This window comes from Erythrolamprus reginae, chromosome Z (assembly GCF_031021105.1).
Source record: "Erythrolamprus reginae isolate rEryReg1 chromosome Z, rEryReg1.hap1, whole genome shotgun sequence".
NCBI lineage: Eukaryota > Metazoa > Chordata > Lepidosauria > Squamata > Dipsadidae > Erythrolamprus > Erythrolamprus reginae.
Window position 1 is genome coordinate 104,338,402 of NC_091963.1, and position 27,312 is coordinate 104,365,713.

A 27,312-nucleotide genomic window follows, 5' to 3' on the forward strand; every position below is an offset into this window, starting at 1 on the left:
AATAACAAAGGCCCTTGTGGTACCTTAAAAATAGCACAAAATGATCTTAATGTATAAAATATAGGCAACAGAACTATGCCTTAAGAAATTATTTGCATTTTAGATATAGATTAATGTGGCTATTAGCTCAATTAAGATCAGTTACATATTTTGATACCTCACTTTGTGGCTTACACATCAGAACTGTTTGTTAAACATAATAGATCTTTCATCTACTTAACAATGTGGCATCCAAATTCAGGATTTCTATAGGATTGTAGTTTGAAGATCTGTACTGCAAACAAGCCACTTCTGGGAGCAATAATTTTTGTTCAAGCTGGATGCTGGCTGATTAAAAGACAGAATTGCCTGAGATTGCAGTATGAACCTATAGAGGTGGGTATTAAAACTGGTCCAAAGTATGGAGAGAACCAATGGAGCTATTTAAGTTGATTTGGCTAATGTGGAAGGGCTAATGATAATTTTTTTTGTTGGCAAAAGTCCAAGAAATAGGAAGAAAAACGCATGCAAACATTTCTGCCTCACTACTCAAAGTAGCGATAGATCTTGCAATGAGAAAGATTTCAATATGCTTGGATTGTAACTTACAAAAACAGCTGCTTATTAAGAAATATCCTAGTAACATCTTAACAAAAATCCTATTAATAACATTTCAGTAAAGCCAGATCTTGTCCCTTTGGTGGTTAAACAGAAAAGAAGCTATGGAAGATTATATCAATATAAGCAGCTATGATAAGATTATTATATGCACAGATGGAAAGATTCAACACCAACCACTTAGAGCAATGGTAATTGAAGCTGAATTTGCTACATTTTGCTGAAATGGATAAATTGTTTTCTTTAATTAGAGAAAAAAAATCTACATCTATTGGTAACTGGAAGCCTTTCATGAATTTTTTTACACATAAATGAACTTTTTATGGGTTTGATGATTAGACTCAGATTAGACTATAAAAAGAATAATAAGATGTAGCTTTAACAAGGTTAAAATATATATTTTACTTATAACTGCTGTGAAGAATATCAGAAGTCATTTCTTAGATCTTTTTTCTTTTATTTTGTTTATACTGTATTAGTCTATGTTAGGGTTTTTTTGTTTAAAAGTCATAAAAATATAGACAATAAAACAATCCTAGAGCAGATAAGTGTTCTGATTCCCAAATTAGCCTTATTAAATTAATGTTTATAGCTATTAAAAGTACTGTGACCACATGGAAATTTCATTCATTCATTTAAATCCTTATAAATTCCTACTTTCTGAGTGATATTAATGCAGAATTTTAAGGATGCAACACATATGAAACATATTCTAAAATCTAAAGTGCTTTGCTGGTGCTTTGCATATGAACCATAAAATATAGCCTAGGACAAAAAGAAAAATAAATCCCAAACCAATACAGGAATTTAATTGACATTGTGCCTGTGAACCTCTCTTCTATCTGCTTTATTATAAGTATTTGTTGTGATGTCCAAAGATATAATGAAAGATCACTTGAAAAAAAGAGAGTGGCTTATTTTTGTGCATTTCTCAGGGTGTAAAATTTTAGGTGAAGCAATTAGTATTAGCATTTAGACATGTATACTGCTTCATAGTGCTTTTACAGCCCTCTCTAAGCGGTTTACAGACTCAATATGCCCCCAAAATCTGGATTCTCATTTTACGCACCTCGGAAGGATGGCAGGCTGAGTCAACCTTGAGCTGGTGGTGAGATTTGAACTGCTGATTTACAGCTAGCAGTTAGATGAAGTAGCCTGCAGTGTTACATTCTAACCACTATGCCACCCCAGCTCTTGTGATTCATGTACCACAGCACCGTCAATTTTGTTATTGAAGCTAGATCATTTTTATTGCAACTTGACATCCAGATATCTTGGTGCCTGTAGTCCAATATAAAGTGTCCAGAACTGGAAGTTCTCGTCTCGAAATTGGGAAAACCCATTTAAAATATTGGGTTGATTTTTTCCCTTTGCAAGACTTGAAAAGCTATCAAGGCAAAATTATCTAGCTTAGGCACTCTATTCCTCCACTGAAATCAAACAGTGTTTCATCTCAGAAATGATGTTCACTTTTGTTTTGGCAGGCCAGCATTATAGTCTCATACCAATCATATACCATGGTTGTGAAATGAGTCCCATCTATGAATCTGTTTACTTGGGAATACTGGGTACTTTGTCTTTTTAAAAAATTGCAAGATAACTCACAACTAGACTAATTCTTTGTTTCAGAAGTCCTTAGGGACATCAGGAATTTTGAGGGTCAAGGGCACTGACAGAAACTGCCCATCATTTTGTGGACTGACCCATTTATTTAAAAGAAAAATGTTCTAAAAGTCAAATTAATACAGCAATTGCTCACTGTTTACCATTCTAACTTACCTTTTGTATAGTGAAGTATATTTCCTGACAAGCATGGATATGCAGCCTCCTTGTATTTTTATTTTTGAATTACATCCATTGAGTTTAAGTAAAGGTCATGGAACTACTTCTATTTTAAAAAAAAATTAAGGGAATAAACAAAATCAAGTCCAACTAATACCAGGTTAGAAAAGTATCTCCTAGAGGCACGTCATTATTTAATATTGCTTTAATAAGTCTTGAGGAAGATAATAAAAATGAACTTACTCTTCTTCCCATATAAATGCCAAATATACCACATTATGTTGAATTTTGTATGTCTTGCTCAAACGCCTTAAGCCATAGAGGATTGGAGGAAACATTTCACATGATCTCTGCTTATGACTGTCAGACACTATTTAAAAAGAAAAATATAAACAAATTTGCCTTTTTTCAAGTGCAGCTTCTGTTATCCCTACCATATACTCTGATATGCTAGTTATAGGCATATTTTATAATCTGCAGCTTTTGGAAGTGACATGGATTTCTTGGGCAAAGTGTGTTGTTGCTGTTACCACGATGAAGATGAATTAGAGAAGAATTCATTGATCACTGGGTATGTATTTTAGCATTTCACAATTATCTCAAGGTTCCATAAATATATGGTTGCAATGGTACGAATTTTGCATAATTCATATGAAAATCTTTTGCTTTGAAAATTAATGCTGGAAAGTCTTTAGATCCATCTCCAGGACTCTCCTAGCATTGTCAATTCTATGGCTTGTTGCCTTTTTTCCTGTGACTCCTCTCTAATTCCAACCGAAGGACAACTTTTTGTATTCAACATGTTCTGGTCTTACTAGGCTGAACTCTTCCCTATATTTTTCTATGCTTTTAGCAAGGGACAAAAATGTCCTGTACTTACATGGCGCCAAAGCAGGATTATCTCCCTTCACTGGTTTCTAGATTTAAATTTGGCAGAGTTGGACATGCTCCGAATACATTTATGGAGCAGTATCACCTAGAGCAGTGGTTCTCAACCTGGGGGTCAGGTGCCCTTTGGGGGTCGAATGGCCATTTCACAGGGGTCGCCTAAGACCAAGGGAAAAGACAAATTTCCCATGGTGAAAACTTCTATTCTGGTGCGTTGGAACATATTTTTACAATCCCACCAATCAGACGTTTACAGTGGGCATGTCCCTCTGACCTTCCTGCCAATCAGCTTAAAGATCTATTGGGAGAATTGGCACTAGACTTATGGTTGGGGGTCACCACAATATGAGGAACTGTAATGAAAGGGTCACGGCACTAGAAAGGTTGAGAATCACTGACCTAGAGGGCTGGATAAGCATGCTGGTTATGGTGCCCACCTTATATGGTAGAATGACCTCTACCTATAGTTAGAATGGCCTGACCCTTTTGGCCTTCAGCAAAACAGTGAAGATCTGTTCCTTTCCTCCAGGCACTGAGGCCAGGATTTGATAGTTTGAACCCTGGTGGGTGGATGATGGATGGATGGAAGTTTTTTTTTTAATTGAGACCTCAGCACAGTTTATTTCATTGAATTATTTTTAATGTTATTATGTTTTTATTTTGTTTGCTCCCTGGAGTTCCTTTGGGAAATGGGCTATTATACATGTTTGTTTAATAAATAAAATCAATATTTCTGCAGCCTGGAGATATTTGTTTATCTTTTCTGAAGCTATCTCTCTAGGTTTAGAGGCTGCTGTTTGAGCTGCATAAAGTAATGGTTCGTTATTAGTATAAATAGGACAGCATCTGTGAGTGCTTTTACTTAGCTTCAAGGCAGATTTCTCCTGTTCCTGTTTTCTACAGGATCTGATCTCTTAATCTCTTGAAATTAATTTCATTATGGCGGCATGTCTAATGTCAAAATATTTTGCTTTATTCTGTATTTCTACATGGGGCTACCTTTGAAAAGTGTTCGGAAACTTCAGATCGTGCAAAATGCAGCTGCGAGAGCAGTCATGGGCCTACCTAGGTATGCCCATGTTTCACCATCACTCCGCAGTCTGCATTGGTTGCCGATCAATTTCCGGTCACAATTCAAAGTGTTGGTTATGACCTTTAAAGCCCTTCATGGCATCGGACCAGAATATCTCCGAGACCGCCTTCTGCCGCACGAATCCCAGCGACCGATTAGGTCCCACAGAGTGGGCCTTCTCCGGGTCCCGTCGACTAAACAATGTCGGTTGGCGGGCCCCAGGGGAAGAGCCTTCTCTGTGGCGGCCCCGGCCCTCTGGAACCAACTCCCCCCAGAGATTAGAACTGCCCCTACTCTTCCTGCCTTCCGTAAACTCCTTAAAACCCACCTTTGCCGTCAGGCATGGGGGAACTGAAACATCTCCCCCTGGGCACGTTTAATTTATGCATGGTATGTCTGTGTGTGTGACTGTTAGCATATGGGTTTTTTTTAAAATATTTAAATATTTTAAATTTGTCTGATTGCTTATGATTTGTTTTTACATGTTGTGAGCCGCCCCGAGTCTTCGGAGAGGGGCGGCATACAAATCTAAGTAATAAAATAAATAAAATAAAATAATAATTTGTAAGTTGAATCTAAGTGCTGTTCTCCTTTAATCGTAATCATAATTCCTTTAAAAGTTACCTTTAGTATCTAACTTTCAAATTCCTATTCTTTTTTTTTAGATTTCAATCTTAGCCAAAGAGCAATGTAATACAATCCAACAAATAATAATAATAATAATAATAATAATAATAATAATAATAATAATAATAATAATAATATATTCAAACTTGACAGCCTAACCCTTTACTATCCTAACCTAATAGATGTACCTTGGAGATTTTAGGGAGTGGTTATTCTAAACCGTATCCTTTTTCCACAATGTAGTTTTGGGCTGTGTTTCCTCTTATCTCACACCATTCCTTGGAATGTGCTCACTTCTTCCAGTTAGCCTACTGTCAGGGGTGGGCTACTGCCCAGAGGGGGGGGCACAGTGGGGTAGTGAAAATGGAGCTCCACCCCAGAGCATCCAATTTGCACTGAAAGATGTTGAAAGAAAATGCAGGGCGTCCTGCACAGGCCACGCCCAAAGTGTGGTAGTAAAAATTTTGGTAGCCCTTCGCTGCCTACTATGTTACACAAACGTTTTCTGATGGGAAGCATTCTTATACAATAGTAAATAATTAATTCCAAAATCGTTACTTTCCAAAATCAAGCTTCTAATAACCTTTTTTGTTGGTTATTTGAACATTAAAAAAAATTAAAGCTGTATTTAAACTTCTTTCACTAATAATTAAAGGAAACTCATCCAATGTTTTAAGATTTGTTGACCCAAAGCTTGCTGATAGTTGAAAAACAGTTAACAAGCAATATTCAAAAGTGATTAGGAAATGAAGGATATGAACCCTGCATCCCTTTGAAGGTTCCAACCATGGTTTGAGCAAGCTGGCCATTTCTTCTTCTTCCAGAACTCTAAACTACGTAGAGGCAGTTGTCTATATTTATTTTTATTTATTTTTTTATTGTATTTATTTATTTATTTGTCATACAAATATAGTATTGTAGTATGTTTAACATAATATAAGTATAAAGTAGAGATCGAAAGGATAAAAAAAGACAGTAGGACAGAGGCACAAAGGTGCCCTTATACACGCTCCTTACACACCTCTTAGAAAAGGGGAGAGGTCTATTGTAGATAATGTAAGGTTGAAGATTTTGGGATTGAGGGAGGAAACAACAAAGTCTGGCAGTGAATTCCAGATGTTGACCACTCTATTGCTGAAGTCATATTTTCTGCAATCTAGTTTGGAGCGATTTACTTTTAGTTTGTATCTATTGCGTGCTCTTGTGTTGTTGTTGTTAAAGGTGAAGTAGTCGCTAACAGGGAGTACATTGTGATGTATGATTTTATGAACAACAGTTAAATCAGTTTGGAGGCAGCGTAGCTGTAAATTTTCTAAATGTAGTACAGTGTTCCCTCAATTTTCACGGGGGATGCGTTCCGAGACCGCCCGCGAAAGTCGAATTTCCGCGAAGTAGAGATGCAGAGGTAAATACACTATTTTTGGCTATGAACAGTATCACAAGCCTTCCCTTAACACTTTAAACCCCTAAATTACAATTTCCCATTCCCTTAGCAACCATTTAGATTATTACTCACCATGTTTATTTATTAAAGTTTATTAAAAAATATATTTATTAAAGGCAGATGAAAGTTTGGCGATGACATATGACGTCATCAGGCGGGAAAAACCATGGTATAGGGGAAAAACCCATGAAGTATTTTTTAATTAATATTTTTGAAAAACCGTGGTATAGACTTTTCGCAAAGTTCGAACCCGCGAAAATCGAGGGAGCACTGTAATTGAAGTCTGGAGGGGTAAGGTAATTTGTTGCGTGAGGAGGGGTGAAGGATTCTCCTTATGAGGAGCAGCTATCTGGAGCACTGGTGGGCAACCTCAAGTTCTTGTCTGTTTTCAAACTTATTGCCCTGGGTAAGGAATTCTGGGATCCCATATATCTCAAAGTTGCCAAGATTGAAAAAAAAAAAATACTGTTCCAGAGGAATAGTGATTGATCCACTAGCAAATGTGAAGCCCCACAGCCTGTGAATCACAATTCCAGACATAGCATTGAATATATCTAAACCCACAAAGCCCCCAGTCCCCTGGAAAGTCTGTGCAAGGCCTTTAAAGGTTTTGGATGAGATAAATGATACACGTGGAAAAGACTAGGCCAGCTTCAATAACTCCATTGCAATGCATTACTGTGGATTCTGCTCACATTGCCATCTAAGACAAATCCTTGACTCTTTTTCATTTGCTATTGCAGCGACACGTTTCAGCATTTCAATAAGTTGCGGAAATGGAGGCAGTCAGAGGCCGCTAACTTGTGGAATGAACCCGCAGATTCTGCTCACGTGGAGCGGGAAGATGACCATGAGCTTCACAAGCTGCTAGAGAAGAGGTCAAAAATGTGTCGTGGGTCAGAGGTCAGTGGCCCACACAGTGGGAGCTCTTTCAGTTGAATTTAATGGTGTGGAGTTCATGTTGCTTGATACTAAACAGTGTCATTTGGCGAGTCCCAGGGGAAGAGCCTTCTCTGTGGCGGCCCCGACTCTCTGGAACCAGCTCCCCCCCGGAGATTAGAACTGCCTCCACCCTCCTTGCCTTTCATAAACTCCTTAAAATCCACCTCTGCCATCAGGCATGGGGGAATTGAGACATCTCCCCCGGGCCTATACAGCTTATGCATGGTATGTTTGTGTGTATGTTTTTGCTTTTTAATAAGGAGTTTTTTAGTGACTTTTAAATTATTAGATTTGTTATACAGTGATCCCTCGATTTTCGCGATCTCAATCTTCGCGAAACGCTATATCGCGATTTTCCCCACCCGATGACGTCACTCTCTTCCTTTCTCATCTTTCTTTCTCTCTCTCTTTCTCTATCTTGCTTCTTCCTCTCTCACACTTTCTTCCTTCCTCTCTCATCTCTTTCTTTCCTTCTCTCTCTTTCTCTATCTCTCCCCCTCTTGCTCTCGTGCGGCGGGCGGGCGAGCGGCGGGCGGGCAGCAGCGAGGAGCCGAAGATCAGGGTTTCCCCTTTGCGTGGGCGGCGAGGAAGACCCAGGGAAGGTTTCTTCGGCCGCCCAGCAGCTGATCTGCTCGGCAGCGCCGCAGCAGCGAGGAGCCGAAGATCGGGGTTTCCCCTTTGCGTGGGCGGCGGGGAAACCCCGATCTTCGGCTCCTCGCTGCTGCGGCGCCGCCGAGCAGATCAGCTGCTGGGCGGCCGAAGAAACCTTCCCTGGGTCTTCCCCGCCGCCCACGCAAAGGGGAAACCCCGATCTTCGGCTCCTCGCTGCTGCGGCGCTGCCGAGCAGATCAGCTGCTGGGCGGCCGAAGAAACCTTCCCTGGGTCTTCCCCGCCGCCCACGCAAAGGGAAAACCCCGATCTTCGGCTCCTCGCTGCTGCGGCGCTGCCGAGCAGATCAGCTGCTGGGCGGCCGAAGAAACCTTCCCTGGGTCTTCCCCGCCGCCCACGCAAACTCCACCATCTGCGCATGCGCGGCCACGGAAAAAGGGCGCGCATGCGCAGATGGTGTTTTTACTTCCGCACCACTATATCGCGAAAAATCGAGTATCGCGAGGGGTCTTGGAACGTAACCCTCGCGATACTCGAGGGATCACTGTACATTGTTTTATTGTTGTTGTGAGCTGCCCCGAATCTACGGAGAGGGACGGCATACAAATCTAATAAATAATAATAATAATAATCATCATCATCATCATAAAAACTATTTTAAATGAATAAAAATAGAAAATGACTCTAGCTCAATGTTTGCTTAATTGGAGACTTAAAAGGATGCAAGGATCAACTTCACTGGTTAACTTCTGGTCAGTGGTGTTTTATGACTGGGTTCAACCATTGTGGTAGCCATGTTGTGAATGGACATATACCCTAGGCCAGTGTTTCCCAACCAGTGTGCCGCGGCACACTACTGTGCCGCAGGACATGGTCAGGTGTGCCGCGAGCCCGGCCTGGCTGGAGCTTCCCTGGCGGTGATGGCAAATGAGCTTTTGGGGCCCGGTGGGAGGACACCGGCCACTGTTGCTTCTAAGCTGCGTTGGCGTGTGCCTGCACAGCCATTCGGAAACACACACACACACCCGCAGAAACTTTTTCAGTGGCGCAAAGCCACGCAGTCCTGAATCGCTCCCTTCTCCGGCCAGCAAAGTTGGCTGCCCAGGAAAGCGCTGCGTTTGAAAAGTGCACGTTTAAAAAGCGCGCCGCTTTCCCAGGCAGCCGGCTTGCTGGCCGGAGAAGCAAGCGATCCGGGACTGCGTGGCTTTGCACTGTGATGACAACAACGGCGCCATGGCGGCCTTCAAGCGCTGCCCTTCGTGACGCCCCACCACCTGTTCCTGCAGGTAGAAGTCGGGCGGGGTACCGGGAGGCGGAGGCGGCGCATGGCCGGGCGCTGAGCGCCATGGACACCTGGGAGGGCGAAGGGGTGAATGTGGCTGCTGCCTCTTAGGTGGAGGCGGAGGTGACGGCGGAGTCCACGCTGGGGCCATGCGGGGCCGCTGATCCAGTGGGCCGCGGACCGGCAAGCCACCCTCCACTCTCTCTCCGCTCTCTCTCTCTCTCTGTTGTCGGCGTGGTGCACATGAGAGAAAGAGAGAGAGAGAAAAAGGAGAGAGAAGGAAAGCAAGAGAGAAATCAAGAGAGAGAGAGAGAAAGAGTGTGTGTGAGGGAGAAAGCAAGAGAGAGAGAGAAAGCAAGAAAGAGAGAGAGAGAGAAAGAAAGCAAAAGAGAAAGAGAGAAGGAAATCAAGAGAGAAAGCAAGAGAGAGAGAGAAAGCAAAGGAGAGAGAAAGAAAGAAATAGAGAAAGAGAGAGAGAGAAAGAGAGAGAAAAGGCAAGAGAGAGAAAAAGCAAGAGAGAAAGAGAGAAGGAAAGCAAGAGAGAGAGAGAAAGCAAGAGAGAGAGAGAAAGCAAGAGAGAGAGAAAGAGAGAGAGAAAGAATGCAAGAGAGAGAGTGAAAGCAATAAAGAGATAAAGAGGGAGGGAAGGAGGGAGAGAGAAAGAGCAAAAAAGAGAGGAAGGAAGAAAGAAAGAGGGAGGGAGAGAGAGAGAGAGAAATAGGGCGAAAAGGAGAAAGAGAGGGGTTTTTTGTCCAAACCTTTTTAGCCACCCCCCCCCCCGCTCAATGTTCCCCAGGATTTTGTAAATGTGAATAATGTGCCGCGGCTCAAAAAAGGTTGGGAAACACTGCCCTAGGCAACAATTAATTTTGATTGTGTGTAATTTATCCCCAAAATATTAATGGGTTCTCTGGTTCCACAAAGTTCGAGATCTCTGCACATACCTTGCCCTCTACAAGAGCTTGTATTTTGCTGTTCTGTATAGTTTGGTGATTCTTTTTTCCCCCCTGTTCTTTTTGTTCTGATTAAGGGATACCGACGTTTGAGCTTTGACATCATTGCCCACCGACAGATCCGTCGAAAGTTAAAGGATCGATGGAAACATATCTTGGAAGTCTTAGGTAAGTATCTTAATAAGAACATTTTTCTGTTAATTTATTTAATTGTTGTATATTCTTTTATTCTAAAGGAAAATTTAAAAAATTTAAAAAGGCCCTCAGATATTGTTTCTCCTGTTTCAGATTTTAAAACATAAAATAGTAAGAGGGTTTTTTTCCCCCATTGGCTGAGCTATTGTGGGATGTTAATTAATATCAACAAATACAGTATCCTAGATTCAAAGAATTAAATGTGCTGTTGTCTATTGAAAATAATTGTCAATTGGTTTCTGCAATTCTGACAACAAAAAAACCTATGGAAAGAAGGTGCCTATGTATTTACCATCTAAAGAGCTTTCATCTAACAAAAGTTGTTATTTTTAAAAAATCCAGAGAATTAAATAGATTGTATGGCATTTTCCCTTACTATATGATATTGCAAGATTTAGTAGGCTTTGATAATTGAAAGAGGAAATTTCAAATTATTCCAGACCGCAAAATCTATTAGTTAAAAAAAAATATATATCTTGCAATCCCTAATAAAGAGCCACAATCTGTCTGTCTGCTTATCTCTGGGTATGTTTAAACTGATCTGAACAACATTAAGTTAGTAGTTAATGGGGGTTGGGAACCTTCTCAGGGTTTAGGCTGATGCTAAATTTGGGCTACCTGGTCAAAAATTACTGTAGGTTTTCCCTCTACACCGGCTTTTGTCTGTGTCTATCTTGAAATCAGGCTTGGCTCTTGGCAACTCCTGAACTTAGTCTCTTCAGTCTTCTTAACAATGTCTTTTTTAAATGGTTTATCATTGCCCTCTTCTCATGGCTGAAAGCAGGGACTGGTCACTGTCCCAAAGTCAACCAGCTGGTTTCAGGCTTAAGACTGGACTACAACTCATGATTTCTTGATGCTTTTGCTGCCTAAAGCTTCAACCACTACATAAAAGTGGCTCTCCCATTGAATTTGATGGGAATTTATTCTTTGGTAGCTTCATTCTTGCGTTCTGTAAGACTTGGTAAAGTGAAAGATGGGATTGTAGAAATTTCAGCTGCACGGGGCTATAAGATTATATCTTAGTCTAAACATTTTCTATCAGTGCTTTTTGCTTGCACTTTCACTGAGCAACAGAAATTCTAACCTAGAGATTTTTTGGACCTTTTCAAACCACAAATGCCATTCTCCCCAATCCTTCCTCTCTATGTCCCTGGATTCAGGAATAACATTGAAAACTTTGATTTCAATGTTTTTTATTTCAATATAAATGGGAGGGTGGCAGGTATCATTTTTGGTGTAATTGATGTTTTGATTGATCTCCCGTGCTGTATGCTGTACCTATCTGAACTTTAATATCTTCTGTAACCTGTTTTAGGATAGTTAAAGTTAGAGGATGATTACGCTGTATAAAGCCTTTTCTCTTGTAGCACATTTGTAGCATGTTTTGTAGCGGGTTGATTTGTAGCACATTTCTATGTTCAATAATGGCTAAATTGCCATCTGAAATTAAGTGAACTATCCTTGTATATCTGTTTGAATGTGTATTTTAATGTTGGAATTTTTTTGGCAGTCGTATGATTGCAATAGAAGATCATTTAGTGAATTGCTATGAATGAAATATGAAGATTAATGGTACTTTCCCAATATAGGATTCAAAGCTGAAGCAGATGGCCTGCTCAATGTAACTTCATGCACTTCCTATGAATCTCTCCACAATCCTCAAGAGGCCCGCAGACTCCACACTATTCTGGCTGAAGAGACATCAATTTTTGGTCATCACCATGGTGGTCCACCAGAAAGATATCTCTTTGTCCTGGTGAGTAGGGAGGTTTGTGTGTGTGTGTGTTTATTTGAGTTGGAAGGAACCTCCGGAGTCTTCGGAAAAGGGCGGCATACAAATCTAATATAAATAAATAAATAAATAAATAAGCAAACAAACAAACTAACAAACTAACAAACCAACAAACCAACCAAACCAACCAACCAACCAACCCAACCAAACCAACCAAACCAACCAAACCAACCAAACCAACCAACCAACCAACCAACCAACCAACCCAACCAACCAACCAACCAAACCAACCAACCAACCAACCCAACCAAACCAACCCAACCAACCAACCAACCAACCAACCCAACCAACCAACCTTATAGGTCACCTAGTCCAACCCCCTGCTCAAGCAGGAGTCCCTACACATTTCAGACAAATGGCAGTCTAATCTCCCCTTGAAAGTCTCAAGTGTTGGAACTCCTATGACCTCCGCAGGCAAGCTGTTCCACCGGTTGATCGCCCTCACTGTCAGAAAGTTCCTCCTTATTTCCAAGTTGAATCTCTCTTTGGTCAGCTTCCATCCATTATTCATTGACTGGCCTTCTGGAAAACAGCTCGACCCCCTCCTCTCTGTGGCAGCCCCTCAAATATTGGAACATTGCTGTCATGTCATCCCGTGTCCTTCTCTTCGCCAGACTGGCCATGCTCAGTTCCTGCAACCGCTCTTTGTATGTTTCCAGTCCGCTTATCATCCTGGTTGCTCTCTTCTGCACTTTCTCTAGAGTTTCAATGCCTTTTTTGTAGTGTGGATGCAGTATTCTAGGTATAGTCTAACTAGCACTTTATAGATGGCATAAGTACCTCCCTAGTCCTAAATTATATCCCTCTGTTATGCAGTTTAGGATTGCATTGACCTTTTTGGCTGCTGCTGCACATTGCTGGCTCATTTTTAGTCCACCAAGACTCCAAGATCCCTCGTGCAGTCGCTGCTATTGAGTGTGGTTTCACCTATATATAGTCTATACAGTGCCATGTCAGAAGAAGCTCTGGATATTGCTCACAGCATCATGGAAACTATTTTAGTGGGTAGTAACAACAGCTGCACCTCTCCTAATTAATTGAAATTTGATGTTGGTCTCCCACAACGATTAACCTAATGTGGATCCAATGTAAGTTGATTCTTTCTAATGTACTTTGTGGTTCACAGCCTGGAAAAAGAAAAAAAAGATTTTTAAAGGTGGCCAGAGGCAAAAGCAATCCATTTTATAGTGGACAAGTAGAAGATTTTATTGCACAGGGCAAAGGAACTCACCCAGGTTGGGGGCCATCTGGGAGTTCAAATTAAATGAAATGGGGCTCCCCATATAGTTACCCGGGCTGCCATTGAACACACCTGCAAATTCTGAGGGTGATGTTGATAGGCATGTCAAGGGTCGTAGAGTGAATGACAGACACCGTGAGAACCAGTCGAGGCCCTGGAAGGATGGCAATTGTCCATTGACCACAATGAGTGGCAAAAGCCTTGTGAGTGACCTGGAATGAGCCAACAGTCTGAATCAATTTGCCCTGGTAGTCCTTGAGAGCGATTGTTCTGGCTCAGGCAATGTGTAACAGTCCAAGGAAAAGAAATCAAACACACACGTGCTCTGCTAATTAGCAAACTTGTATTAAATAAACAAAAAAGGGTTACTCAAAACAGTTCGTAGTGTCCGAAAACAATGCAAGGCTTACTTCAGCCACATACAAAAACACAGGAAAAAACAAACAAAGACCACCTGGAATGAGCAAAGACGTTTCAGGAGTCCTTTTGAATCTTTGGAGCAAACAGCAAGTCCCAGAGTTTTCACCTCCCACTTGTCTGAAAAAGCTGGGTTGAAAACTCCAATGGCACGGAACAGAAACTTCAGAACAGGAACCACAAAATAACACAGATAAACAGCCACAGTTTGCCTTGGGCCGTTGTTCCCTTTTATACCTTTAGCCCTCATTAAGGGAACCACACCCAGCCCTCAGTATAAGAACTACACCCAGCCCAGGTGCTCCTATAATGACTTGTAATACTCCTTAAAGCGATCCCTTCTTTGCATAGCTCTTCAGCTACACAGATCAATATATTGATCTGCAGAAGAACCCAGGGACGAAAGACTGTCTGAGGGACTGCATGCCAAATCCCCTGGGCTGTCTGCTGAATCCAGTGTCCCAGTGGCCTCGTCCTCCTGGCTGTCTGCCACATCTTCCTGGCTGTCAGCCAGGCTTTCACATTCACTTTGTGCCGCGTCTCTCCCATCTGTGGGAGCAACGGCTGGCCCAGGCCCAAACACAACAGCGATGGGGCAAGGTTGAACATACTGTTTGGTGAAATGGGGGCAACAACTTGGTTATTGTGGCCCCATGAGATAAGGAACCTGAAGAGATTTAAATTGAATTTTTCAATTCTTCTGAAATCTTAATTTTCTTAGACTTGCACCAGGAAGGACTTTGAATTTTCTAGATTCCAAAATAAATTCCTTCAAGCGTTTTTTGTTCCCCACTCACACCAAAAATGTGGAGGAACCACCATGAACAGTATTTTAAAAAGCCAAATAATGAAATCTGGCAAACCTAATACTATGTTTAACCAAACTTGGGAGACCTGTCACCCCCCCCCCCGGAACTATTTCAGAATCGTTACCTCCTCGTATTTACTATATCACATACGTTTTATAAGATGGAAATGTAATGTAACATATGCTTTACTGCTAATTGGGATTTTTGTGATTTGAGTAATTTCTTATCGTGTTTTGATGTATTTTTTCACCTTCACTGTACTGTTCAATTTATTTAGATTTTAATTTCTAATATTCTTATTTATATTTCTAATTTCAGGACCAGCTTATTCTTCTTGATGTGGGAGATGATTTTCTGTCAGCTGCCCGACACTTTTATCATGTGGAGGAAGAAGAAGATAACATATCTTCCAGCGATGAAGGACCATCTACTCCTGGTCCCATCTTAGTACAATTAAACAATGAAATTCAAAAAGAGGCTGAAGTAGAAGTAGGGAGGAATTAAATGAGGACGATGCGCATTTTGGAGAGGAAAAAGGAGGAAATTGTGAAACCTGAGGAAAGTACCCTAAAGAGAAACCAACTCAAATCATTTAGTATGGATCTATGAAGTGCAGTAGTACCTCTAGATACGAGCTGCTCCACATGCGAGTATTCCAAGTTACGAGCTGAGACGCAAGCAAAATTTCTGTTCGACACCCGAGCTCAAAATCGGGATACGAGCCGAGCGTCCACTAGGTGGTGCAAGAATTCCATTTTTTCCAGTTATCTCGGCGCGAAAAGCCAAATCTAAATGTATTCGTTCAAGATATGAATTGATCGACATACAAGCTCGGCTCTGGCACGAATTAAACTCGTATGTCGAGGTACCACTGTATTAGAGCAGGGATTACCATTTTTCATTTTCTAAAATTTCCCCTGTTATCATACAAAGTAGGATCCACGTAACACAAAATAAAACTCCCCATACACTGACAATGACAGCGGTATATTTATAAATAACCTGCTACTAAATTCATCATGTACAGTAAGTTTGAAAGACTTGAAATTTCATGTAGTTATTTTGTGTCCCATCTAGAGCAGTGTTTCCCAACCTTGGCAACTTGAAGATATCTGGACTTCAACTCCCAGAATATCCCAGCCAGCGAACGCTGGCTGGGGTATTCTGGGAGTTGAAGTCCAGATATCTTCAAGTTGCCAAGGTTGGGAAACACTGATCTAGAGTGCTTCTGACTGCCACTGATGCCATTATTGAATCTAAGCAACTTATATTATGGACTTTTTTAAAAGTTATTTTTCATATAATAAACTTATCTTTCCTTATTTCCCACCTCTTGTTTTCTTTTTATTATAAAATAAAATGTTTAAATAATATACTGTATAAGATAATCTTTGAAATTTATACTATAAGTCACTATCTCTTCTAAATGATAAAAACAGGAAGTGATAAACATTTGGGGGTAAATAACGAAGCAGAATTGTCTTTCTTTTCTCTATAATTTAATGTCTCTGCACTGCCCTTTGCTACTTTTGGCTGATACCTTATTTTGCATTGTGTTCTACAAGACTCAGAGTCTTTTTATGTCAGGTGCAACAAATGACACAAGGAGCTGATCAGAGTGGTATTTTTATTGCAGCTTGTCTATAGAAAGGAATCTAGCCAGACTAAAGCACTTGTCACATAACCAATAGAAAAACACTGTGAAGATTTAGGGAGGATCTCCTTTCAGCTGTTTCCTTCCCATCAACTCAACTCTAAGTTCCACCACATTTTATTTTTCATTTGTGAATATTTCTTACGCATGATAGAGGTTGAGAATGAGAAACGTAAAATTCTCCAAAGATAGCAATCACATCATCCACCCGTCGTACCCTGCACCAATGATGGTGAATCCTTTATTTTTTGGGTGCCAAAAGCATGTGTCCAAACCCATAATTTAGTGTGCCCCCCCTGTGCATGGACATGTGACATTCCCCATGCTGCCCCGCCCCATGCATACGAAACAATGTTGTCTGGCGGGACCCAAGGGAAGCGCCTTCTCTGTGGCGGCCCCGACCCTCTGGAATCAACTCCCCCCGGAGATTAGGATTGCCCCCACCCTCCTTGCCTTTCGCAAACTCCTCAAAACCCACCTGGAAATTGATTCCCTGGGGCCATTTTCGTTTTACGCAAGGTTTGTCTGAGATGTATGATTGTTTTTATACTAAGGGTTTTAAATTGCTTTTTATTGTTGGATTTATACCGTGTTTTGTGTTGTGAGCCGCTCCGAGTCTCCGGAGAGGGGCGGCATACAAATATAATAAATAATAACAATAACAATAATAATAATAATAAGTGCATGACACTGTTATATAAGAGCCAACATGCAAGGAGGAACACTCGCTTTATTGAAACACAGAACTGAACAGCAGGCAACAGTTAACAGTTGGCAGAAGAACTAAGCGCAAGGAATGCCTCCACAAAGTCTGACAGCTCTTTTATATGAGTTGTCAGAAAGAAAAACCAATCCGGTCTCAGAAAACTCCTGCTTCCCGAGCCAACCAATCAGGGAAGTTCTGGCTATTGCTATGGACACAACAGACACCACCAACCCCAAGCACCATTTTGGGTCTAGCAGGCCTCCCTGAAGCCTCTGGGGCTAGAAATGGATCATTTCTAGACTTCTGGTAGGCCCATTTTTCATCCTCACCAGGCTCCAGAAGCTTTCCTAAAGTCTGAGGAGGCCGAAAATGCCCCCACAGAGGCCCTCCACGGGCCAAAAATGCCCTCCAAGGGCCTCTGTGATGAGCCAAAAATCATCTGGGCAGTGCTGGAGCTGAGCTAGGGTGACAGTTTGCATGCCAGCAGATATGGCTCTGCGTGCCAGCTGTGCCATAGGTTCCCCATCACAGCCATACATAATAAGCCCAACTTAGAGTTTCTTGTATAACATAACAATATTTAATCTGCATACAAGAATGGCTTCAGATACCATGCTAAGCCATGATTTAATTAACCATGGTTTGTTGAACAGGTCAGTTCTCTAGTTTTTAAATGGAGGGGGATTTTTTCCTGTCCCCCCCCCCCTTTTGTGCATGTGCAAAAGCCGATTTCCAACACTGCACAAGCATCGCCATTTTGTTTTTTTATTTGGGGGGTGGGGTTTGCACATGCCCAGACAGTGCAGGGGAAAGCAAACCAGCTGTGAGGTAAATTAGAAACCACCTCTGATTGATGCCCAAACTCTGTGTGAGTTTCCTCAAAAGAGACTTTGTTCAGGTAAAGAGTTAAAAGGGGGGGAAATTATGTGTTAAAGCCCCCCCCCCCCGAAAATATATGCTTGAATCTCTTTGCAAAGATAGAAAATTTCTATGTGTTTATCTAGAAGTGAGCCTCAGCAGGAGGGAGGAAGGCACCTTCCCTGTATACAAAGAATGAGAGCAGATGAGGGTTGTCTTGGCAACTAAAGCCCCCCCCCCCCCCAAATTTGCATAACAGAGCTTGTTTTCCCTCTACTAAATCGTTCTGAATCTGCAAGTGAAAAGCATCGGAATGAGTCAAAGCCAGGCTCCAGCAATAAGGAAATCGTTTTAAAACACTACCAAGAATAGAGTGTGCTGCTTTGTGACAAATGCGACTAATATCCAGATGGGTTCTTTAACTTCTGTTTGGAAAAATAATTGGAAAAGCAACCCCCTACAAAGTTTTTACATAACTTTCATAGTCCAAACTGTTTTCCAATCTCTGGAAAGTTCCTTAGGAATCATTATTAGATTTAAACACATGGTAAAATTCGAGACAAAAGGGATGCTAACAATCAGTTTAGTCCAAGCATTAGTTAGTTCATAGCGCCTACTGGTGGCTCATTTGAAAACTACAAACTCATTTAAACTAAGCAAAGCACCCTAGTGGCTAAAAGATGATCTGCACCAAACACACTGGACTTGAACAACTCTCCCTAGTGTCCAAAAGTGAACTGCACCAACAACACCGTTCGCAAGCAACAAATCCTAGTGGCTAAAAGATGACCTACACCAATAATGTCACACACAAGCAACTTTCCCTAGTGGCTAACAGGTGAACTGTACCAAACGACCAGACACAAGCAACATTCCCTAGTGGCTAAAAGGTGAACTACACCAACAATGCTGCATGCAAGCAACACACACTAGTGGTCAAAGAATGAATTGCACCAACATTTATAAAAGTGTTTAGGAAATTGTCTTTTATCTTCCTAGTCATGGCAGAGGTTTCTGAAGTGCCAGAAGAGCTGCCCTTCCCAACAAGCCTTGACACAAATAGAGAAACCGATTTCTAAAATTTAAAATTGGCTGCCTAAAATTCAGAAGTAGAGGCATCTCATAGAGTCTATGATTTAAGGCCCTGTAGAAAGCTTACAAAGGACATATGGTCAAAACTGAATGGGATAACCACTATTGAAACCATACCAAATTCTGGAATAAATTAATATTTCTTCACAATATATCCAAAGAAGAGCTCTCTCCCAGGCTGCATGTGGGGGGGGGCAGCAGGGTTTTTTTGCATGCATGCATTGGAAAAGGGCATTGCCTTATGGGTGTGGGCACCCAAGCAAAAAAAGGGTTGCCATAACTACCCTGTACCATTTCTGACAGATAGACTGTCCAGTCTATTCTTGAAAGCTTCCAGTGATAAACCTCCCACAACTTGTTCCATTGGCTGATTGCTCTCACTGTCAGAAAATTTCTCCTTATTTCCAGGTTGAATCTCTCCTTGTTCAGTTCCCATTCATTATTCCTTGTCTAGCCTTCTGGTGCTTTGGAAAGTAGCCTGACTCCCACCTCTTTCTGGCAACCCCTCAAATATTAGAACACTGCTATCATGTCTCCCCTTGGTTACTATGCATTTCTATTGTGAATATTTTCAAAAGTACATTTATTCTTTTTTTATTATTTAAGAAAAGGCATTATGCATAGTAATGCCTGATAGTGATGGGCGAACCCAGCGGTGTTTGGGTTCGGCAAGTTCGGACGAACTTTACGCAAAATTCAGCCGAACCCGAACCGAACCCAAACTCGAACCCAAACAGGGAATCCCTCCCACGAAGAGATTCCGGGGGCGGAGCTTTGATGTCACCGGCAGGTTACTAAGGATGCCAAGGTGATCACTTCCTGGATTCCATGGAATCCAGGAAGTGATCACCTTGGCGTCCTTAGCAACCTTCAGGTGACGTCAAAGCTCCGAACGTCAAACACAACCCCGAACTTTGCCCGAAGTTTGAAAAAAAATCGTGTTCGTGTTCGGCATACTGAACACCACAAAATTCGGTACGGACCCAAATTGTGTGGGTTAGGTTCAGCCATCACTAATGCCTGATGAAACTCAGAAACCAGACACAAGCTTTCTGGGCTCTGCATGATACCTTTCCTTTTTCATAAATAATAAAAAATATATAGTTCAAAGAATACGCATGCCAGCCTACGCCCTTTTAATCCCACTTCTCTCAGGCAGTATTTAGAATACTTTAAGTGCTGAAATATATTCATTTACATTCATCTTTGCAAATTTATTTGGTGATTGCTCTTTTGCAATAGATTCCAGAGTACAGAATTTGAATATAAGGATCGAAATGTAGGGATTTTTATTAGCGTTGGCAGCAAGATAATTATATGCACAAAGATGGAAGAGTATTGAAATTCCCACAAGGGAGGATTGGATCGTAAAACTCTCAAAATTAGCAGAAAGGGCAAAACTGACTTATTGGTCAAAGAGATAACAGTTTCCTTTTTTTTGTGCAGATTGAAAACCTTATGGATTTTCCTAAAGAAAGAAAAAAGTGAAATAATGATCTATGGATTTAATCATTGAAAAATATGAGAATATAATATGGAAGACATACAAGGGAGCAGAGGATAGATTTGAAAATAAGTTTAAAATAAGTTTGAAAGTCATTTTCTTAAATAACACTTTTTTGATTTTGAATGTATTTTTTCTTTCTTTTCTATCTCTCTAATTTTACATTAAGCATCTCTCTCTCTCTCTCTCTCTCTCTCTCTCTCGATGCTTTTTGCTTAATGTAAAATTCTGAACACAATTTTTATAAAGATTTTTTCTTAATTTTAAGTACATTCCTAATGAGAAAATTACCTTTGATCTCCAGATTTAAAAATATATACGTATTAGTTCAAAAATGAATTCAGATAAGCAAACTCTGACTAAACAGGAAGTGAGTCTTACATGCAATACTTATCATTTGTTTCTATAGATACTGAACAAAAACTGCAAAATGTATCAGTTGTGCTGATTTGCAGGATATAAACAGCAGGATAGGTTCAGCTTTTGGCACAGAACATGTGTATATGAAACAAGAAAATGATGGGAAGTTTTAGTGTACAATATGAACTTGACGGGGCTTTCTTCTGTAATAGTGTTTTTCTATACTTTGAAAGATGAATCCTTTTTTTTTTTTAACTTGTTTTTCCCCTAGCCACATTTTCTGCTTTCTGGACACCTGTTCTCCTCTCATCATGTCTTTCTTACACAATCTCTGTGAACAAATTGTCCCTGTCGTACAAATGGAGCTTGGAGACAGAATTGTGGCTGCTTTCACTAATCTTTCTGGCTGTAGCTAAATAGCAGAGCCTCTAGTTTCTCAGAGCAAAGTTTCAACTTTCACTTCTTCTGTTTTCTCTCCTGAAACTTCATTCCCCTATGTGTCTTCTGCAAAAGCCCCAGCAGATTAGTGCTTAAAGTCCAGATCATAGAGGTCAAGCATCAACCAAAAAAGTGAGAAAATAAAGTAAGGAAATTTTGGGGCTTGCTTCTCCTGGCACAAACTTCCACCCCTTCTCTCACTATTTACTGCTCCATCAGCTGCCAGCTGTCAACTAATACACTCAGTTAACAAGTCTTTTATCCAGCTTGTTCTGAACTTCCTTATCAAGGGTTTTGTGGTTTTGCACTTTCCCAACAATCTTGACCTCCTGCAAGGGATTCTGAGTGTGTGGGTGAAGGTAATGGATATCAGCTGTCAAACTAAGGTTTCAAGAATCACACACACACACACACACACACACACACACACACACACACACACACAGGGGAATCAAGCTAGAGTGCACATCACTTGTATATGACCCTGTGATGCAGTTGCTTTGAAATAGGCTGATTTGTGCTCAGCAGAAAGTTAGCATTTTGCATTGCATGTGCCAATCACTGCAAATCTGAGATGAGCAATGATCTCTGGGCTTTCCCTGTTTTTGTCTCCAGTGCTAAGAGATGTTCTGCCGGGCTCTCTGGTAGGAGCCCCTCGAAAATTCAAGGGTACAAATTTCACACACACACACACACACACACACACACACACACACACACACGTTTGGAAATTCAAAACAATGTTCTTTATCACAAAATTCAAAATAAACTAAGCACTCTTTTTGTATTGCAAAGAGCACTCATCCCAAAACAACTGGGTAGCCTGTACAATTTCCCTTAAGCAGTCATTAAGTACTTAGCTAGCAGCTGTGAAGAAACTTCACACCCCTTCTTCCAACAAAGTGAGACACACACACACACACGTTGCTCTGCTTTGGTTTCAAAGGCATGAAAAATCAACAAACAAAGTCCAGAAAACAGCAACACAGGATTCCTGAAGAACTACGATCAGATACTCTTCCACAACAGCCAAGCCCACACGCTGCTATTTATAGCAGCAGCCCTAATTACTGGAGCCCCACCCAAACACAGGTGGCCTCTCTTATTTCCTGTAATATGTCCTCAATTGGTCTCTTCTACGCATAACTTTGCGCTTGCGTGGGTCCAAGACATCTTCATCCAAATCAATGGAAGATAATGGAGATTGACTGCCTGGGCTGTGTGCCAAGACCCCCTCTTCCAAGTCACTCCCACCTTCTTCTTCATCTGAGGAAACTAAACTCTGAACTGACTCTGTCGGCAATAACACAGGCCTGTGACATGTTGAAGTTTCCCCTGCATCCACCTCCACATTCCCTGGCGCAGGAGCTCGGCCAGAGCCAACCACAACAGGAGAGGGAACAACATTCTTGATATTTTACTTCAAATGATTTAGAAATTGTGGCTTGAAACATACACTAGATTATTGGTGCCTAAAGTTGGCTGTATTAAATTCAAATTTTAAATTATAATTCTTCGCTCATATTTTTATTGACAATTATAAAGAGGGAAACAACTGAATTGTGGTTTATTCCCCATACTTGAATGAAAGAAAAAGTAAGATGTTATCCAGAAAAGCGTGAATGTAATATTTAATCTTTTTTAAAAAATATATTTTTATTGATTTTTAACAAGTTTAATATTCACACAACATAAAACAGTGCATGGTGAAAAATGGCCACCCCCACCCCCGACACACACACATACCCCACCACCATATCGGGGGTATTTCTTATATAACCCACTGTAAGCCAAGAGCAAATTATCTATTTACATATTATAGAGTGATTTCAATTTATTTCTTGTAGCTTGGTCCCGGATTCTACTCGTCATATATCTTCTTACTTTGTTCCACCATCCCATCAGTTGTTTCAATTCAGTTTCATTATCCAAATTTATCCTTTTATCCATCATTTCAAATTGAATATGGTCCACCATGTACCTGTACCAATTTTACATTGTCCATTTTGTCACATCCTTCCAACCCAAAACTATTTTTGCCTGAGTGCTTTCTATTGCTGCTTGTTTTATTTCTCTAAATTCTCCCATCGCATTGCTTTTAACTAATACTGCCATTTTCTTAGTGATTGTCCATTGTATATTTAACATTCCATTTATGTCCTCTTGCACTTTTTGCCAAAATTCCTGCACTATGGGGCATTCCCAAATCATATGCATAAACACTCCTTTATCTTGACAGCCATGCCAACAATTTCCCCTAACCTTCTTCTGAAAGTGTGCGAGTTGAACGGGAGTATAATACCACTTATGTAATATTTTCCTTCTCATTTCCCTAATTCTTGTATTCTTAATTTTCCTTATATTTTCTACTATATCTTGCATCTCTTGTACCTCTACTTGTATCTCATTTTGCCACCAGTCAATCCTTCAATCGTGTCCTTGTCTGATTGCACTAACAGCTTATATATATTGGTTGTTTGCGCCTTTATATCCTCACTTTTTTCTCTTATTATTTTCTCTAACCCTGTCTCCTCCCTCAATACTACTTCTTTATTCTCCCTTTCATTAAGATATTTACATATTGCATTTATTTGTAGCCATCTTTCCTTACCTAATCAGCATTCTATACGATTTCTACTTGGCCTCCCATCCTTCTCATATAACTGTTCTATCTTGGTTATCCCTCTTCCCTTCAACTCTGTTATAACCCTATCCAAATTTGTTTCATTATCTCTATTTATTACATAAAGCGATGACAGTTTAGATTTATATACAGTGATCCCTCGATTTTTGCGGTCTCGATCTTCGCGAAACGGCTATACCACGGTTTTTCAAAAAATAATAATTTAAAAATAGTCAGCGGTTTTTTTTCTATACCACGGTTTTTCCCGCCCGATGACGTCATACGTCATCACCAAACTGACGTGTGCCATTGCTGATTGGCTGAAATCTTCTATGTTTCTATGGACGTGGGGGGGGGGGTTTGGGGGGGGGAACGCACGAGCTGCCGGAGCCTCCTTTTGTTGCAAATCCGCCTCCGTGTTTCCCTAGTCCAACAAAGCTCAACCAACACTACTAAGGCTTTCTCAAGCCCGCCTTCTCTCTCTCTACTGCCGCCAGGTAAGTTTACCTTTCCCAACACTTTCCAGTGGCAGTATCTCCTTCCCATGGTGGGGTCGGTGATAATCCGAGAGATCTCGGGCGCCGAGTGCAAATGGTGGTGGTGGTGGTGGTTGTGGCCGTCGGAAGACTCCGCCGCCTTCTTTCTCCGCGAGTCTCTGCCGCAGGCTTTGCCCAGCGCCTGCTCCCCCATTTTAGTGCCGGCGCTGCCGCCACCACCGCCACCTCCATTAGCGGTTGTACCGGCCGGCTGATAAGCGATAGTCCTCAGTAAATCCATGGCTCCATCGGCTGGCCCTTTACGCAGCTCCTCCAGCCAGCTCGTCCGTCCGCCCGCCTTGCTCCTCCTCTACCTCCTTCTACTACTACTCCTTCTCTTCCACTTGCCAGCCTCCGCACTTTCGCCGCCTCCAACTTCAAGCCCTTGCGCAGCCATGGAAAAAGGGCGCGCATGCGCAGATGCTGTTTTTACTTCCGCGCCGCTACTTCGCGGAAAATCGATTTTCGCGGGAGGTCTTGGAACGTAACCCCCGCGAAAATCGAGGGATCACTGTAATCCTATTTTCCCCTGCCATTTTTTCCAAATTTCCATAAACCCTCTGTTTTCTCTTCAGATCGTATAAATCTTTCGCCTTTTACTAATCATAATCTTTTGCTAATGCAAACCAGATATTTCCTACCATTCTGGATACCATCTAGAAATATTACATGGTACATATTTTAAAAAGGGATAAAAATTGAAACAAGGAATTAAGGAAGACAGAAGACAGCGGTATCTATAATGTTATCTTTGGCAATAATTTTCTACATTTCATTTCTTAAGTACCCTGATAGCTTGTTCAGCACAGAGAAACTGTACCTGCTCCCACAATGATTTATGGAATGTACTGATCTAAAACATGGTGCTATCCTCTAGCTGAGATATCTTGAGAAGACTTGAGAAGAAGAGGACAGAATTATTGATATTGAGTATTTGTTACATTCATTGGAATTCAGAAGCAGTTTAACTCCAGATTCAAGTGGTGGGGACAGAGAACTGGGAAGCCATTAGAATTCTTCATCTTTCTAGTAGTACAGCTACCAGATTGGGACTGCAGAAATATGGACTGCAACTAGGCAACAGCAAAATATGTTTTTGCTTCCATCTACTGCAATCTGGATATTTGTCACGCTGATCTGGAGTTTGGAAAAATAGGCCCACAACTCCATCAAGAAATGTGCTGACAGCTTTTGCTGAAAGCCAAGATAAAATTGTAAAGAACTTAGACCAAGCTTTCTCAGTCTGACGCTCTCCAGATATTATTGGTTCTACCTCAAAGTCCCTTTGGCATTTTTGGGAAATGTACCTAGGAGACTTCAGTTGCAATCAATCAATATCAACTTTATTTGATTAGTCAATTGACCATATCAAAGTGAGGAAAAGGACCACATCGGTCATCATAAAACTGTGACTGGTTAAAATACAATAAAATTGGCTAAAATAGAGGGAATTTGAATAAATAATAAGTTAAAATGCAGTATAATATGCTGAAATTGAGTAGTAAAACATGAGAATATAACTCGTGCAAAGGATTATATTAAACAAATCTAAGATACTGATATAAAATATTCTTAAGTGAGTTCATCTCCTTTGCATGCCACCCCAATATGTTCTATAAAGTATTCTCATCTGAACAGCCCTGACTATAAACTTAGTTGCAGAAGGTTGACCTTTCCCAATGCCAGCTTACAGCTCTGCCTTTTAGATGGGGAGCCAGAATAGATGACCTTGGAGTCCCTTCTGACCCGAAAACATAAAACCAGATCCGCTTAATTAGACTTGAGTTCTAACTAGCCCAGCATCTTGTTTCCAGCCGTAAATGATGCTGATCTGCCCCAAGAGGAATAAAGAAGAAACAGCTAAGCCTCTGTTTTCAAGTCAGGGGCTTTGGAGGCAAATAAGGTTGGCCCTCGGGAGCTACCCTTATCCTGCCTGCGTATCCCACTTGCAAACTGAACTTGTTCTGGGCGCTTTGTGTGGCTTGAACAGATGTCAGTCCCCCAAAACCAAGAAAGACATATGGTGATTCTTCCAAGGAGATTTTTTTTTTAATTGTTCCATGCCTACAGATAGAATCTAGCCAGACGGAAGCATTCTACTATCTACTTCAAGCATGTACTATTAAAAATATTAAGGAGAAATGAAACCGGAAATATTTTTGCTTGGTATTATTGAAAACCAGATGAAAAAGGAACAGTATTATTTGATACAACATTTAATAACGGCAACAAGAATAACCATAGCTCAATTCTGGAAAAACGAAGCAATACCGAACAAATGGAACTTAATTTAAAAAATGTTGGACTGTGCTGAAGCAGACAAGCTGACAATGGAGCTAAAAGAACAAGACAATTCAAAATACTATCGGATTTGGAAAGATTTCTACACGTGGTTGAACAAAAGAACAACTACTAGTAGTGCTGCGTTACAAAGAAATGTTATAAATCAAAACTACTAAAGTAGTTTAGTAGAGTCTTCGGAGAGGGGCGGCATACAAATCTAATTAATAATAATAATAATAATAATAATAATAATAATAATAATAATAATATACAACTCTTTTCTCTGTTTAATTAATAGAATGTATGCTTTCAAGTTATAAAATAAGAACTTAAGAATGCAATATTATATACTGTAAATCAAAAATTACATGTCATTGATTAAACCATTGGTTATAATACCGCTAAAAATTAAAATAAGGAGGCTGTCAATTGAACCAGCCTCAGGAGGGGAGAGGAGACATGCCATTTGCTCGTCTTTTAATTTTTTGTCTGTATTGTATGCAATGTACTGTTAGTTGTTATTGTTTATCTGTTTAATTGTTTATATGTAAATAAAAATTATTTTTTTAGAAATAAAAATATTAAGGAGAGGCTGTCTGGACTAAG

The 27,312-nt window shown here is 40.7% G+C and overlaps 1 protein-coding gene across 1 annotated transcript; it reads left to right on the forward strand.

Annotated features, from left to right (window-relative positions):
* Positions 1-756: 756 nt before the first annotated feature.
* On the forward strand, positions 757-15,763 carry MREG (melanoregulin). Its single transcript, XM_070730034.1, has 6 exons — positions 757-788; positions 2,860-2,950; positions 7,154-7,313; positions 10,274-10,364; positions 11,984-12,150; positions 14,971-15,763. Exons 2-6 carry the CDS (start codon positions 2,874-2,876, stop codon positions 15,154-15,156), a joined length of 681 nt encoding a protein of 226 aa, XP_070586135.1. The 5' UTR covers positions 757-788; positions 2,860-2,873; the 3' UTR covers positions 15,157-15,763.
* The last annotated feature ends 11,549 nt before the right edge of the window (positions 15,764-27,312 follow it).

Coding starts and splice junctions, on each gene's coding strand:
- MREG (XM_070730034.1), top strand. CDS start 2,874: ATGGATTTCTTGGGCAAAGTGTGTTGTTGCTGTTACCACGATGAAGAT. Junction 10,365..11,983: donor ACATATCTTGGAAGTCTTAG/GTAAGTATCTTA, acceptor TTCCCAATATAG/GATTCAAAGCTGAAGCAGAT. Junction 12,151..14,970: donor AAAGATATCTCTTTGTCCTG/GTGAGTAGGGAG, acceptor TTCTAATTTCAG/GACCAGCTTATTCTTCTTGA.